General features: G+C 40.5%; 5 protein-coding genes across 5 annotated transcripts; 1 reads left to right on the top strand and 4 right to left on the bottom strand.

Moving 5' to 3' along the window:
• Positions 1 to 2,101: 2,101 nt before the first annotated feature.
• Positions 2,102 to 3,787, bottom strand: LACBIDRAFT_302731 (uncharacterized protein; the record flags this gene model as incomplete). The annotated part of the gene is made up of 2 exons (XM_001883590.1): positions 2,102 to 3,084; positions 3,145 to 3,787. 2 exons carry the CDS (start codon positions 3,785 to 3,787, stop codon positions 2,102 to 2,104), a joined length of 1,626 nt encoding a protein of 541 aa, XP_001883625.1.
• A 48-nt stretch (positions 3,788 to 3,835) lies between these two features.
• LACBIDRAFT_302730 (uncharacterized protein) lies at positions 3,836 to 4,825 on the bottom strand (the record flags this gene model as incomplete). Its single annotated transcript, XM_001883589.1, has 1 exon — positions 3,836 to 4,825. The coding sequence occupies one exon, from the start codon at positions 4,823 to 4,825 to the stop codon at positions 3,836 to 3,838; it is 990 nt and encodes a 329-aa protein (XP_001883624.1).
• A 1,638-nt stretch (positions 4,826 to 6,463) lies between these two features.
• Positions 6,464 to 6,811, bottom strand: LACBIDRAFT_302729 (uncharacterized protein; the record flags this gene model as incomplete). The annotated part of the gene is made up of 2 exons (XM_001883588.1): positions 6,464 to 6,691; positions 6,743 to 6,811. The coding sequence occupies 2 exons, from the start codon at positions 6,809 to 6,811 to the stop codon at positions 6,464 to 6,466; spliced, it is 297 nt and encodes a 98-aa protein (XP_001883623.1).
• Positions 6,812 to 7,500: 689 nt separating this feature from the next.
• Positions 7,501 to 10,179, top strand: LACBIDRAFT_329484 (uncharacterized protein; the record flags this gene model as incomplete). Its single annotated transcript, XM_001883691.1, is given in 10 exon segments — positions 7,501 to 7,828; positions 7,861 to 7,871; positions 7,947 to 8,040; positions 8,105 to 8,258; positions 8,320 to 8,636; positions 8,694 to 9,195; positions 9,220 to 9,274; positions 9,331 to 9,744; positions 10,068 to 10,125; positions 10,145 to 10,179. The coding sequence occupies 10 exon segments, from the start codon at positions 7,501 to 7,503 to the stop codon at positions 10,177 to 10,179; spliced, it is 1,968 nt and encodes a 655-aa protein (XP_001883726.1).
• A 134-nt stretch (positions 10,180 to 10,313) lies between these two features.
• LACBIDRAFT_329483 (uncharacterized protein) lies at positions 10,314 to 11,853 on the bottom strand (the record flags this gene model as incomplete). The annotated part of the gene is made up of 4 exons (XM_001883587.1): positions 10,314 to 10,317; positions 10,352 to 11,091; positions 11,143 to 11,778; positions 11,833 to 11,853. 4 exons carry the CDS (start codon positions 11,851 to 11,853, stop codon positions 10,314 to 10,316), a joined length of 1,401 nt encoding a protein of 466 aa, XP_001883622.1.
• Positions 11,854 to 14,787: the final 2,934 nt, after the last annotated feature.

The raw sequence follows: 14,787 nt of genomic DNA, 5'->3' as shown, positions 1-14,787 counted from the left end.
TTCAGTCTACAACATTAAATGGTCGAGTCTTTCCTTGTGATGCATAGTCTGTCATTGCAAAATTGGGTAACACAGAAACCTGAGAACGTGATATAGATATGGTAAGATCACTTGGACAGAGACACTCAATAGATGTACTATTCTTTATTAGTGGGACAACATTTTCAGGTAGCCCCTCAATCTTTATGGTTTTGGCAGGGTGATCAAGTTTTACAAATAAAGTTTCCAAAATCCATTGACCACTTGGCCCCACCTTTGCATCCCATCCAACAACATAACCCTCTTGCCCCTTTGTTATACACAATTCAGTTGCATCATTGTTCCGTATCATTATAGGCATTCCAATACATAGTGAAAGTTTTCCAGGAATATGTTCAGATGCAGAATGACGTAAGTTCCAAAGTACATTTTGCAAACCTGGACTTATAGTTTTCTGAATGGCAGTCTTTTTAGGTCTTCCACGAGGCTTTTTTCCAGTAACTGGATCACTCTCAACCCCTAGTGTATCCACAGAATAAAAGTCAGTTAGAGTTTGGCCAGTATCAGCTGCAAAACATGCAGAACCTAGTTCATTAATTTGATCTTTCTGTGAATTTAAAGCAGTAATAATAGAGACATTTCTAAAACATTTGTCAGCCAGCTTTGGTTGGTCAGGCCGTCTTCCTGCAACACAACTTCTCAGAAATGTAATGTCATCAGCAGTACATGCTGCATATCTCATATTTTCCAAAGCAGTCCTCAACTTGGCATCTTCCACTGATTGTGTATTTTGTCTCATATTTTTTCTTAGAATAACAACAGTAGTAATTTGGTGCCAAAGTGCTCTGCCTATAGCAGGTTGCTGTCCTCTCTCTGACATGGAGGCATCTACTGATGTACCAACATATCCATCATAAAGAGCCTGTCCTTGAACTGGTTTAAGCTGTGCAAAGTCACCTGCAAAGATCATATTGAGTCCGCCAAAAGGTGCATCCATACTATTCCTTGCCTTAGCCAGTTGGGCACTTATCTTATACAATTCATAGCATGATATCATAGAAACTTCATCAATAAATATATAGTCTACACCATCTAGTCGTGACCTAACCTGTGCCATAGTTGAATGCTCATTGCTATTTTGTCTTGATTTACTTTGCACACCTAGTGCTGAATATATGTTATGAGTCCTTACGAGTTTACAAGTAAGACTCATTCTTTATCAACTGAGGACTTAGGCAAATTTTTCATTCATTGATTCATTTACCTTTCATCACCGTGGGAACATTTTCCCTTAAACAGAAAAGCAGCCATAAAATCAGGAAAAATAGTAAAAGAAATCAGCAAAAAATATGTAAAAATCAGAATATTGCTTAGTAAGGTGGGGAGGCTTTGTTCAGGGTTCAGGGTCAATATCTAAATATAGAAACCACCTAAAAGTTGCCAGAAAATCAGAAAAAAATACCCCAAAATTAAGAGTGATCTTCTCTGTTGCCATGGTGTTGAAGGGGCTGTGTCCAGTATTCAGGGTCCATATCCAAATATGGAAATCAAGACAACCATGTAAAAATATTGTCATATCATGCAATGTGACTATATCTTGAGACCAGCTTTCTTGCTCTTTGAGATATTGGTCAAAAATGCATGACAATTTCCAAAAAGTGTCCAATTTTTTCAGTATTTTGTGTTTTTCTCAATGAGGAATGGTCTGCATGACATTATTTATATATATCTATAAAGGTAAGGAAAGGGGCTACAATTGTTGTTTATGGAGCTAAGTGAGAGGCTGTGCTTCTGATACCGTGGGAATTTTAACCCAAAAAAGGAAATTCATCACAAATATATAGAGCATGCTATTATAGGTCACAAAATATAACTAACCATCCTCTTTCCTGAGATATATGCAAACAGGACTGTGGGAATATTTTACCATAAACAGAAAAATAGTTATAAAATTGGGAAAATTTGCTATAAAAAGAAAAAAAAAAGAAAAAAAGAAAAGAATAGCACACATTGTTGCTATGATATTGATGGCTAGGCTCAGAGCTCAGGGTCTATTTGCAAATATAGAACAAAACTCAGAAAATCATAAAGTGATTACATGACCAATTTCCTAATATTAAATTTAGAGTCCACAGAAAGGACTCATACATGCCATGCAAAGCACTGGCCCACACCCACAAGTTGAACCATTTAATAGAGCAGCAGCAGATCCAGTTGGTGCCAATATCATGATTCTGTGTGATTCATTACGTCTGTCAAAAAATGCTATTAATGCCTTAATAACCTGTGATTTTCCTGTTCCACCCATTCCTCCTAAATACATTTTAAGTTGTTCACTTTTTGTCATTGTAGCATGATTTGCCACTATGCGAAAAGCTCTTTCCTGTTCATCATTAAGACTGAATTCATGAACAATTGTATTGATCAATTGATGCTCATGTTCTTTCTCTGCTTTGAAAATTTTATTTAAATAACTTATATCATCTACAACTACCTCATCATTTGATGTACTATTTTTATCTTTTATTGCTTTGGCTTCAGGTAAATTTTTAGAACGAGTAGCAATAAAAAGTTTTTTCAGTGATTGTACAAGTACATTCCACTGAGAGCCAGACTGTTTCTCTCCTGGTTTGAAAGATGTGTCTACTGGGTCAATATTTCCAATGCAAGAATCCAGCCACCCAGCATTTTTTACTACATTTTCAATTCTGTTCATTTCATGAAGTTTCTGGTTATTAATGCTATTAGGATTACCTAACATATACATATCTTCATCAATATCTATGGGAATATCCTCATTGATGAGAGAACAGTTGGTATCAACTTCACCACCAATATCTTCCCATGACCCAAATATATTTTCTCTTGCATCTTTCTTTTTCATCTCAGCAGAATAATCATCTTGAGCATCATTGCATTTGTATTTTATATTGAAGTTCTTCATAAGTTCTAATTGTCGTGCTGAAAATGAATATCCAACAAATGCTTCATCCCATGACTCATTTTCCAATTTAAGATACTTTCCACATTGCCAAGGTTTGAAAAGTGCGAGCATTGTAGAGCAATAATACTCTCGATCTCCTTGGTCACATCTTGGTAATCCACCTCCAACAAAATTTGGAACAAGAGCATTTTATTCATCAACAACTGTAACCTTATGAGTACAATACTGAGGATGCTCTGGAAGAAATTCATGGCTTTCATGTTCATCATACATAATTTGGTAATCATTTAGTTCATCCTCAGAGTCTAGATCTTGATGCCCAACTTCATCTTCTATGTCATCATCTATACTGTCTCCTCCACCAAGAAAATTAATTTCATCTTCTCCTTCTGTGTCTGTGCCATCATCTTCTGCATTAGATTCTAGTTCATCCTTATCATAATGAACATCAAACTCTTGCTGTTCTTCTTTTGAACGCTTCTCTTTTTTGGCTTTACATATCCAGCCATATAGAGACATGCGCTCATAAGCAGTTGGGCGGTAGATATAATCATATACACTTGATATTCCAATGTATGTGCCATCATACTTCTGCAAAACTACTTTGTCTGGTGCATCTTTATATTCAGTGTTAAATGACTCTGTTGTATTATTTTCTGTATCTATCCATGCACTTCGTGCCTCTCTTACATAATTTTTCCAATAGAAAAGAATGAATTTGTGGCTGGTATAATGGTCAGGATTTCCAAGCAGATAAAGAGAAGCCATGGGGCTTCCAATTTCCATCTTTGCAGTCAATGTGTTTACCATTTTTGTCATCAAGCGCCGAGCTGTGTTTTGCCTATCTGTACTACCTCCGATCATCTCAGAATTTCTATTGAATACTTGTCGGACAGCATCAAATGTGGTATATCAACTTAATCCTGATTTTGTAACATAATCAGTGATATACCCTACAACAGCTTTGATTACTGTACCTGACATCAAGCTAGTAACATCTGTATTGCATCTAATCATGTATGTAAGTTCTGGTGTAAAAGTATTTAACCACATTTCACCTTTCTTTATTTTTAAAGCACCACTAAGTGGATCCACCATTGTCTCTTCAACAATTTCTCGAGGAAAACAAGCTTTGCACTGACCACGTGAATTGAGGCACCCCTTACGTTTAAGTTTAGTAGGGTCCTCCCCATCTATTTCAGGTCTATGATACCAGATTGGAATGTTGTGAGTGATTAGCCAGCGAACAGAAGGTTGGTGAGTCTTTTCGATGTCATCTTTGGTAAGATAGATAAACGCTCCAATGCGCTGAACTTCGTGTGAGAATGTGCCAAGGTCAGATGCCCGAATTAAATCAGCAATGGCAGGATGGAATTGCAAATGATTCTCGAGAAGAGAAGGCCATTCATAGCCCTTTTGCGATAAGCTATCTGCTCCTGCTATTAAGAACGATAATAGGCCAATCCACAGCACAAATATATCACGAGAAGCTCGGGCTTCCCGATGTGCTACTGATCGATAAGCATGTTGCCTCTGATATCCTCTGGCTGCAGGATAGGCAGGACCGATAGAAGGTATTTCGTACACGCCCCCCAATATCACGATGACACTGCAAATTATGTATTCAAGCTTTGTCCAGCTATTTATCAAGTCTTCAGCCATTGAATACTTTCCCTTGATTTCCTGAATACATATGTCTGCCAGTCGCCCCAGTAGACCACCACCAAAGAAAGGCCTTTTAGGTGTAAAGGACAGCCAACCAAAATTTGCTGTCCACCACTGAGGATCATTGACCAAGGAGGACAGATCGTTGTGGTAATCGATGACAAGGCTGTTCGACTCGCGATCAGGACTGGGACGTGGAGCACTAACAGTATCTGAACAGTTCGGTGAATAGAACATTATACCATTGACAGACTGCAAGTGCCCTCGCGAATGATCAATCGGGCTATAGTAACAGTGATCAATTGAAAGGCCATTAGTGTTGAGCATAGGATAGAACATACGTGCGTTCATCTTTAACTAAAATGCTACTCCAGGTATGATAATACTGTTGGAATACACTGCGGCGGCCCAATGTACGTGCAGTCGGAAAACGGGAATGTTCGCTAATATCCGTGAGTCCAAGTCTTCTTATCAATCAAAATCCTGACTTGTGGGTGTTGGCCAGTGCTTTGCATGGCATGTATGAGTCCTTTCTGTGGACTCTAAATTTAATATTAGGAAATTGGTCATGTAATCACTTTATGATTTTCTGAGTTTTGTTCTATATTTGCAAATAGACCCTGAGCTCTGAGCCTAGCCATCAATATCATAGCAACAATGTGTGCTATTCTTTTCTTTTTTTCTTTTTTTTTTCTTTTTATAGCAAATTTTCCCAATTTTATAACTATTTTTCTGTTTATGGTAAAATATTCCCACAGTCCTGTTTGCATATATCTCAGGAAAGAGGATGGTTAGTTATATTTTGTGACCTATAATAGCATGCTCTATATATTTGTGATGAATTTCCTTTTTTGGGTTAAAATTCCCACGGTATCAGAAGCACAGCCTCTCACTTAGCTCCATAAACAACAATTGTAGCCCCTTTCCTTACCTTTATAGATATATATAAATAATGTCATGCAGACCATTCCTCATTGAGAAAAACACAAAATACTGAAAAAATTGGACACTTTTTGGAAATTGTCATGCATTTTTGACCAATATCTCAAAGAGCAAGAAAGCTGGTCTCAAGATATAGTCACATTGCATGATATGACAATATTTTTACATAGTTGTCTTGATTTTCCATATTTGGATATGGACCCTGAATACTGGAGACAGCCCCTTCAACACCATGGCAACCGAGAAGATCACTCTTAATTTTTGGGTATTTTTTTCTGATTTTCTGGCAACTTTTAGGTGGTTTCTATATTTAGATATTGACCCTGAACCCTGAACACAGCCTCCCCACCTTACTAAACAATATTCCGATTTTTTACATATTTTTTGCTGATTTCTTTTATGATTTTTCCTGATTTTATGGCTGCTTTTCTGTTTAAGGGAAAAGGTTCCTGCGGTGATGAAAGGTAAATGAATCAATGAATGAAAAATTTGCCTAAGTCCTCAGTTGATAAAGAATGAGTCTTACTCATAAACTCATAAGGACTCATAACATACTAGGTGAAGCGATCCATTATCTGATCGATTGAAGATGAACTGAGGCCTGACACATTTAGGCAACGGAAAGACAGATATAACGGTGGCAGGAACTATGCACAAATTGAGCGACACGTTCGAACTGGCCAAGACGATGTGCCTTGTGCGTACAGTTCGAATGAGACACCCGATTGATTGAGCAAAGATATGATCCACCAGACGACACAACAAGCACGTTTGGACTGGCCAAGATGATAGAAGTTGTGTGAAATGTGAAAATGTTCGTATGTTTGACTGAGCGAGTATACAATGCTGCAAGCACGTTTAGGCTGGATAGTAGTCAAGTGGAAAGATAAGAACTTTCGTTGCATGACCCTCTAAAGACAATAATGACAAACACTATACTACGCCTCTCACTACTTTAGTCATATAAGTTGATTTCAGCCATGTTATTAGAGCAATGCTCAAAAATCCTGTATATTTTTCATCAGACACAGTCGCTAGTACACCGTCGTAACCATCTATCTTGTAAAATGGCAGGAACGGCCAGTAGGAGGTGGATGTGGGTAATATATTTTGAACAACAATGTCTATCTTGTCCGCGAAGCTGGGTGAGCTTGAGGGACACTAAACGAGTTCAATAGAACTTGTTTAGTTTGTTGGAAGGTAGATACAGGCATACTTGACGAAAAAGGCGGGTGGTGGGATAGTCTGCGCGCGACTGGGTGGCATAGAGGTTCCGAGCATTCCTTATGTTACAAGAGCTATATAGAAACAATAAGAAAGTTAGTTAGTACTCGTTAAATGACAGTTAAGTCAGGCTAACCTGTAAAATGGAGGGAAGGGCCAGTAGGAGGTGAACATGAGTATGACTTTGCACAACGAAGACTATCCGTGTCCGCGATGCCGGAAAAGATTGACAGACACTAAACGGATTCAAACGAATTCGTTTAGTTTGTTGGAAGGTACATAAATGCAGATGTTTGACGCAAAAAAGCAGGTGGTGTTATGGTTTAAGCGCAAATGGGCGGCATAGAAGTTCCGAGTATCCAGTAGGCTACAAAAGCTTTAGAAACATCGAGTTCAAAGACAGGAAGGTGAGCTAATTGCAGGAAGGGCCAATAGGAGGTGAACATGGGCAAGACTTTGCACAACAATGACTATCCGTGTGTCCACAATGCCGGGAAAGCATGAGGGACGCTAAACGAGCTCAAACAAACTCATTTGGTTTGTTGGAGGGTAGATAACAGTGTCGAGGACGTTCCGTAGTTCAAGAGTCCGAACTGCCGCCGATCCGCCTGTCCGCCTGTCCGAACACGATCACGTGTCGTCATCGCGTCAATAGTTCGCGACCATCGTAAACTACATACTCGCTCACAACCGCTTACATTCTTGTAACTTACAAGTAACTTAATTACAATAATCATCTCAAAAACATGGCAATCAATGATTTCCTCAAACTTGCGCATTCAATCCCGGAAGTCCTGAACCAGGATGTGCTCATCAAATTATCGAGTTTCTTGCTTTATGCACCCCGATTCAAGAACGACATCCTCCTTGCCCAAGCATCAAACTGGCCAACTACTGATCCACCAATGTTTCTGCCTCAATCCATTCTGCACCTCCTGTCTAATCTATGCGAAATCGACACGGAATCAACGCATACTTTATGGTCATACCTCAAGGACACCGTGTGGGGATACGATGAGAAAGCAAAGGTTGTGGATGAAAGGTTCAAGTTGTTTGGGAAAGACCTTGGTTATAGTGAGTTCTCCTTGTTTCTCCGTTTTGTTCAGCATTTTCTAAAGTGAATCATGTAATAGGATCTTTATACCCTCCTGTTAACTATTGCATAGACAGTCTCTGTAACTGACCAACGAAGGGCCTTAAGCTCCAGAAGGCAGACCAAACACAAGGCGTACTCTACACTTTGGACGGTGTTCGCCCAGTCTGGGTGATAAGATTCCAATGCGAAGGTGCGGCGTCTCGCAGAAAGTTTATTATGCTTCAGGAGTTGTTCTCATACGGAAATGTGGTTAGGGTGTCAGACAGCCTACTACCACAACTATTCCGTAAAGAATGGCATGCGAAACTACTACGACAATGCAATACCAGAAATCATTCAAGTTGGAGAGCACCAATTCGTTGAGCTGAAGGTTTTACACATGTGGCGCGCTGATACTAATATCTCATGGTATGTTTGAAGTTTGACTCGACCATGAAGCATTGTGAATTTGGATTGATACTCCTCATAGGAAATCTTTTACAAACTGTGCTCGTACATATGAGGTCGCACTTGCGGGACCCAGTGGCAATGGCCTTCCTTCTGACTGGAAATTCAAAGCTGCACTCAAAGGTGATCACATACAAGACGGATTTACGATCCTATCTCTGCTTGAAGACCAACGCGAACGAACTAGTACCTTGATAGTACCTCACACCGGAGAGCAAACGGATCGGTTCACGGAGGCTATCAAAGCGCGAAATGCTCGCATTAAACTATACGGACAAAAAGAAATCTCGCACCGGTGCAAGAAGTGTACATGTATCTATGCTGCTAAAGACGGTGAGCGTGAGTATCCCCGATGTGACGCCGCCAACAGAGGTTAATATTTGGCTATTGGCTCAGCGGCTATGTTTGTGTGGGTCGCCGTGATGGATGGAATAACGTTGGGACACAACTGTTGTGCTGTCCACAACTGCCAAACTCCATTGACCACCTCACGAGATCGTTACTGTGCAACACACCGTAACCTGAGTAACATCTGCGCTATCAAGAAATGCAACGAACCTGTTCTCGAAGGCAAAAGGACCTGCCAACACCCAGATCACCGGGAGGTTGAGCGTGTGTACATCTTGAGAGGCCAATCTCGCGTCCAGCTTCAGGAGAAGTTGAAGCGTCAACGTGTATCACATCTCAATGATGGAATAGCTGAAGAGGTTGAGGTTGGGGAGCTTATTGATGGTGACGTGGAGGAGGAGGAGTTTGAGGTAGATGAGCAGGACCCAAACACGGTTCATGGGATCAACGAAGACATTTCGGATTTGCGGGGTGCCTCACCTCCATCAGGGGGGAGTCCTACGAAGAAGAGAATCTCAGCGCAATTTGGGAGACGGAGAACTCACAATGAGTAGATCTTAGTCACTCCTTGCAGCATAATTCTCGCACGCGAGACGTTTTATGGGGCAGAGGCGGTTGCAACATGCGCGGTAAGCCCACATTTTCTCTTCAATGTTCTCTGATCCATTTATTTGATTTTACGAAGGAATTTGTGAAACGTACATTCAGTATTAACCATCAAAAGCCAAACCATTTGTTTTTCGACAACAACTGCTCCCTCTCGAAGCACGTCAAAGGTGACCCCTTCTTCAATGACATGGGACTCACGGTGGATGTATTCCACTTCAATTGCAAGCACTCAGTCAAGGACAAGTATTGTCAAAGCAACTGCAACCCGGTTGACTATGCTGAATTGCTAGAGGAAAATGGCAAGGGTTGGTATTTTAATTCTTCCATTGCCGAGCAGACCAATGTGTGGTTAGGGGGATTCCACTCAATTCTTCGCGAGATGCGAGTCGATCGATACAATTTTTTCCTCGACACCATGATTCTACTTCGAAATGCGATGACCCGTGATAAGCTCCAGAAGGATGGTCATTTTATTACAGAAACGGGCTATGTATGTTAATACAGGGAACGGAGAAATAATAGTAGCTACATGTTATAATAACAAAACAAATGTGCAGTACAAATCTAATACAGGTACTATACATAGTATAACTACACATTACAAGAACATGATACAAATCTAGTGAAGGGAAAGGTAGATAAAAGAGGGTGTTTACGCGTCACCGTCTGAGCTTGACGAGATCTCTATAAAATCAGTCTCGACCATAGCGAACTGATCAGCATTGCGCCGACGCACAGCCTTGATATGTGCCCGTGGTGCTCGGGTCATTGACATTAAGTTGGACCAGCAGCCAGCTTCTGTTTGACCTGCAGACAGCACAGCCTGCTTGGCCTCAAGCGTCGCTTCTTGCCACCGCTGACGGTGATCATAGTAGGTCGACCTCTTGTAGTCAACCCATCGGCCGAAGTGATCTTCGAAGAGTGAACAAACTTTTGTATCACTCGCGCTGTCTTCGACCTCATCGAAGAAGTTTGCAATACTGGTGGCGAAGAAATCGGCCGGCCACCTTGGCTTTTTTGAAATGTGTTTGCTGGGGACAAGGAAAGGAGCGATGGAATCTAGCTGTTCTTGTTTAATAGTAGGCCCGAGATGTAACGTGTGGGCGGTGGAAGCAGGCATGATGGAACGAGCCACAGTTGAGGCAGGGGCAACTGAGGAAGAGGTGGATTGGGATGTAGACGCCACTCCAGAGGAGTTACGGAGCAGAAAGGGCTTGGTCAGATCAAGGTCGGTCAGCTCAAGTCCCGAATCACTCTCGTAGGATTCTATCAACTCTCTTTCCTTTGCAGCCGCCGATTTCTTGACAACACGAGTCGCGCCAAGACCAGCCTTTCCAACAAACTTCCGGGAAACGGGAGGGCAATATCTTGCCAGGGTAGGTGTAGGAGAATCATCGGGTAGGTAACGCAGCCGCTTAGGCGTAGAAAAAAGGTGGTCAGGTGATAGATTGTGCTTGTTCTTGACAGACGAAGCCCTCGACGCTTGAGAAAGTTCGAATTCGACCGTTTTCTTTCTCACATACGCCCGTTCGCCAGCAAGGTTGGTGCAGATGTTTGGACTTGTGGCTGATGACGACGTAGTGGCACGAAACACCTCAAAATCATGGCAGCGTTGGACAGTGGTGGCCTTGATGAAAATGTGAGGGGTATCCTTGAGCTCAACGACGTGATTGAGTTTCACCAAGGTCCAGTGACCAAGGTTGAAGCGGAAGATGTTGAAGCGTGTGTCGGCAGCAATATCTACAAAACCTGCCAACTCAAGGACAGCCTTGTTCAGGATGAAATGAGGCCAGACGAAGCCTTCTTGGACCTCGAAAGGAACTGGGGTGACACCATCCTGGAAAAAAACATTGAGTGATTTGTAGATATAAAGCTCACAAAGACGTACCTCCATCCGTGCGTAAACGAAAGCTGTTTGCTGGACCTTCCGTTTACTCTCCCATCTTGTAGCTTCAACCTGACGCCTATCTTCTGTCATCTGTTCCTCGCGAGCCATTTGTGCTGTGTAAAGCTCAGTCATGTGGGAGGCAAATGCGGGTTCTGTACGGGCATTCCTTGGAACGCATGATGAAGAAGCGGCGCCATTGAGAGGACCTTGGGGTGGGTTGGGTTCAATAAAGCCTGCAGGGGTCGAGCGCGGCACCCCAATGGGATTCATGTGTACTGGAAAGACAGGAGTTGGTGGGGGCGGTACTGCGACCGTGTAGGGAGCCGTTGTTGATTGTGATGCTTTGTGGGCTGGGTTAGCACAACCACCTGCTTCGAGACAATGTGCCTTGCACATTCGTCGGCCACAGCCTTTGCGAATTCGGGTTGAAGAGCAACCCATGGTGATGCAAGATTGCTTTTGCGAAGCTGGCGGTGCACCCGCTGCATCAGAGATAGACGTCAGGAGCACAGGTTGATCAACGGCAGGCAGCTGACTGGTTGAGGCGAGATGGGGTGATAGTGAGGGTGTTCGAGAGCCCGCTAGCCAATGAAAGAAGTTGCACTTGACGCCTGTGTTGGGGTCAGTATGAAGACACTATAAAAGTATCAGGATCAATCGAAATTGCGCATATATTTTATGAGTCCTTACGAGTTTACGAGTAAGACTCATTCTTTATCAACTGAGGACTTAGGCAAATTTTTCATTCATTGATTCATTTACCTTTCATCACCGCGGGAACCTTTTCCCTTAAACAGAAAAGCAGCCATAAAATCAGGAAAAATGGTAAAAGAAATCAGCAAAAAATATGTAAAAATCAGAATATTGCTTAGTAAGGTGGGGAGGCTTTGTTCAGGGTTCAGGGTCAATATCTAAATATAGAAACCACCTAAAAGTTGCCAGAAAATCAGAAAAAAATACCCCAAAATTAAGAGTGATCTTCTCTGTTGCCATAGTGTTGAAGGGGCTGTGTCCAGTATTCAGGGTCCATATCCAAATATGGAAATCAAGACAACCATGTAAAAATATTGTCATATCATGCAATGTGACTATATCTTGAGACCAGCTTTCTTGCTCTTTGAGATATTGGTCAAAAATGCATGACAATTTCCAAAAAGTGTCCAATTTTTTCAGTATTTTGTGTTTTTCTCAATGAGGAATGGTCTGCATGACATCATTTATATATATCTATAAAGGTAAGGAAAGGGGCTACAATTGTTGTTTATGGAGCTAAGTGAGAGGCTGTGTTTCTGATACCATGGGAATTTTAACCCAAAAAAGGAAATTCATCACAAATATACTTGTGTAAGAGGCCATTGCAAGCATGGCAGGAACGAGTCCTCATTTCCAAGGCCATTATTGCCCTAGACTCTAAACAGGGTACCCTAGCATCATCATCAATGTGTAGCATGCTAGTAAGTATCCTACCTATCCTACCTATCTACCCTTTCTACCTCCTGAGACTTGCCTCCATTGATTGACCCATATGCCCACTCTTCATTCTTTGTATCACCACACATTACACTTTATGTAATCACTGTAATTTACCTTGTGTACATAAAGAAATGATATCTTCTTGCCACCACTTGTACCTCTTATATCACTTGGATACTCAAGCCCTACCAATAGCTTTACTTCAAGCTTTGAGAGATCAGCAGTCAGACATCAAAAACTTCATTGTCACAATCTCCACTGGGACTGTTTGTGGAGATCAGAGTATGACAGTGCTGAACAGTCACATTCTATGATTCCGAGCATGCAACTAAGCTGTTTAGACCAACTTGGTGAGTCCTCACACCTTTGATCATTGTAGTCCACTAGGCATTCCAATGACTGTCCCACTACCTGAGCGATCACTATGTCAAGTATTGGTTCCACAATGATAAGAAACATTTCTATGTTTTTCCTAATTTTTGCTCATTTTATAGTAATATGTAGATTGAGTACTATATTAACTAACTGTTGCATAACATTATCACTAACAGTAAAGCAATATCATCCAATTTTCTCTGAAATTTGTGCTATTTTATGACTATTTTCCCATAGATTACCATATTTGGAAGTCCACTATGGACTGTAAACACAATATATAATGTTATTACTACTGGTAAGGACATCCTCCAACTTTTTCTGATTGCTCTACTATTCTTTAGCTATTTTTGGGTTGATACCATTTTTGCAAATAAATCTAGCCTCATAGACTATATATACTTTTGATAAGTAATACATAGTCATGATAAGTTAATTGTTTTACACATTTTATTGTATGACTAATTATTTGTATTTGTTTATAATCAAATGACATGTGATGAAGGGTATGTATATATTTGGAAGTATTTCATAGAATCTGTAAACTATGATTATGACCATAAAGTAGACATTGAAAATGTTGAATGTTTTGGATTATGATCTATTTATTTGTATTTGTATACATCCATTATCATTTTAAAAAAGTTCTGCAATTAAGGGGTGCTGCTCATAAAAGCCATGTCATTTGGACCAGAGTTCGCAGAGCTACAGAGAATTCTTTACTTTAGCCCCAAAGAGATGAGTAAGCAACAACATGTGATGAAGGGTATATATATATTTGGAAGTATTTGGTAGAATCTATAAATATATTTGTAATATTTTCAAACCATGGTCATACAAACATGATCATGAGTGTCAAAAATACATTGAAAATGTTGAATTTTTTGAATTGTGGACTGTTTATTTGTATTTGTCTACATCCATTGTCATTTTAGAATAGTTCTGCAATTAAGGAGTGCATACCACAAAAAAAAACATGTCATTTGGACCAGAATTGGCAGAACTACAGGTAAATCTTCATTTTCGCTAAAAATGATGACTAAGCAATGGCACACCAAGGAAAATGATGACGCACGAACGTTTCCCAATCACATTGATGGGAAACGTTCGTGCATCATTGCAAGGCACAAGAGATCCTCGTGACGTCATCACTGCAGGTCATATTAGCAATTCCAAAGGAAAATACTGTAACTCTGCCAGATCTACCCTGAAGTTCATGCATTTCAATTATGTAAAATTTAGGAGTATGTTTTACATAATTGACATGTCATCACCCAGGTTATACCAACAATTCAGAGAGACAATACTGTAACTCTGTCATATCTACTCCAAATTACATCAATCAAAATGCAGAAAAAAGGTAATATTCCAGAGGATTTAATTACTTAAATTGTAGTATTATGTGTTATATAATAATGAGCAGGATGCATCTGGACTGAAATAGGGCAATAATAACTTACATAGTGCATTGTTGATATGACAATCCATGTTTTGATGAACAGCCAGCAGCCAATTTGTGTAATTTCAAATCTTGCATGCTGCTGATAAACAAGCATCAATAACATTGGAATCAAGCTCACATGAGGCATCTATAATTGGAGAAATTTCCCCAAGCTTTGATGGCATATACCCCACCACCCAAAATGATGATGCACAAGAGGCATTTGAAAAATCTGATGTACAACTATAAATATTTGTGATCAATGTCATTTCCAAACAGAATGACATGTGACAATAGGAACCACTGAAACCTCCTGCAAGGTTTTGGCAAAGTATGATCATCATTTGTTCCCCTTC

Source organism: Laccaria bicolor, genomic scaffold (genome assembly GCF_000143565.1).
Source record: "Laccaria bicolor S238N-H82 LACBIscaffold_22 genomic scaffold, whole genome shotgun sequence".
Taxonomy (NCBI): Eukaryota; Fungi; Basidiomycota; class Agaricomycetes; order Agaricales; family Hydnangiaceae; genus Laccaria; species Laccaria bicolor.
Note: the sequence above shows the minus strand (reverse complement) of the source record. Positions and strands in the feature narration are given on the sequence as shown.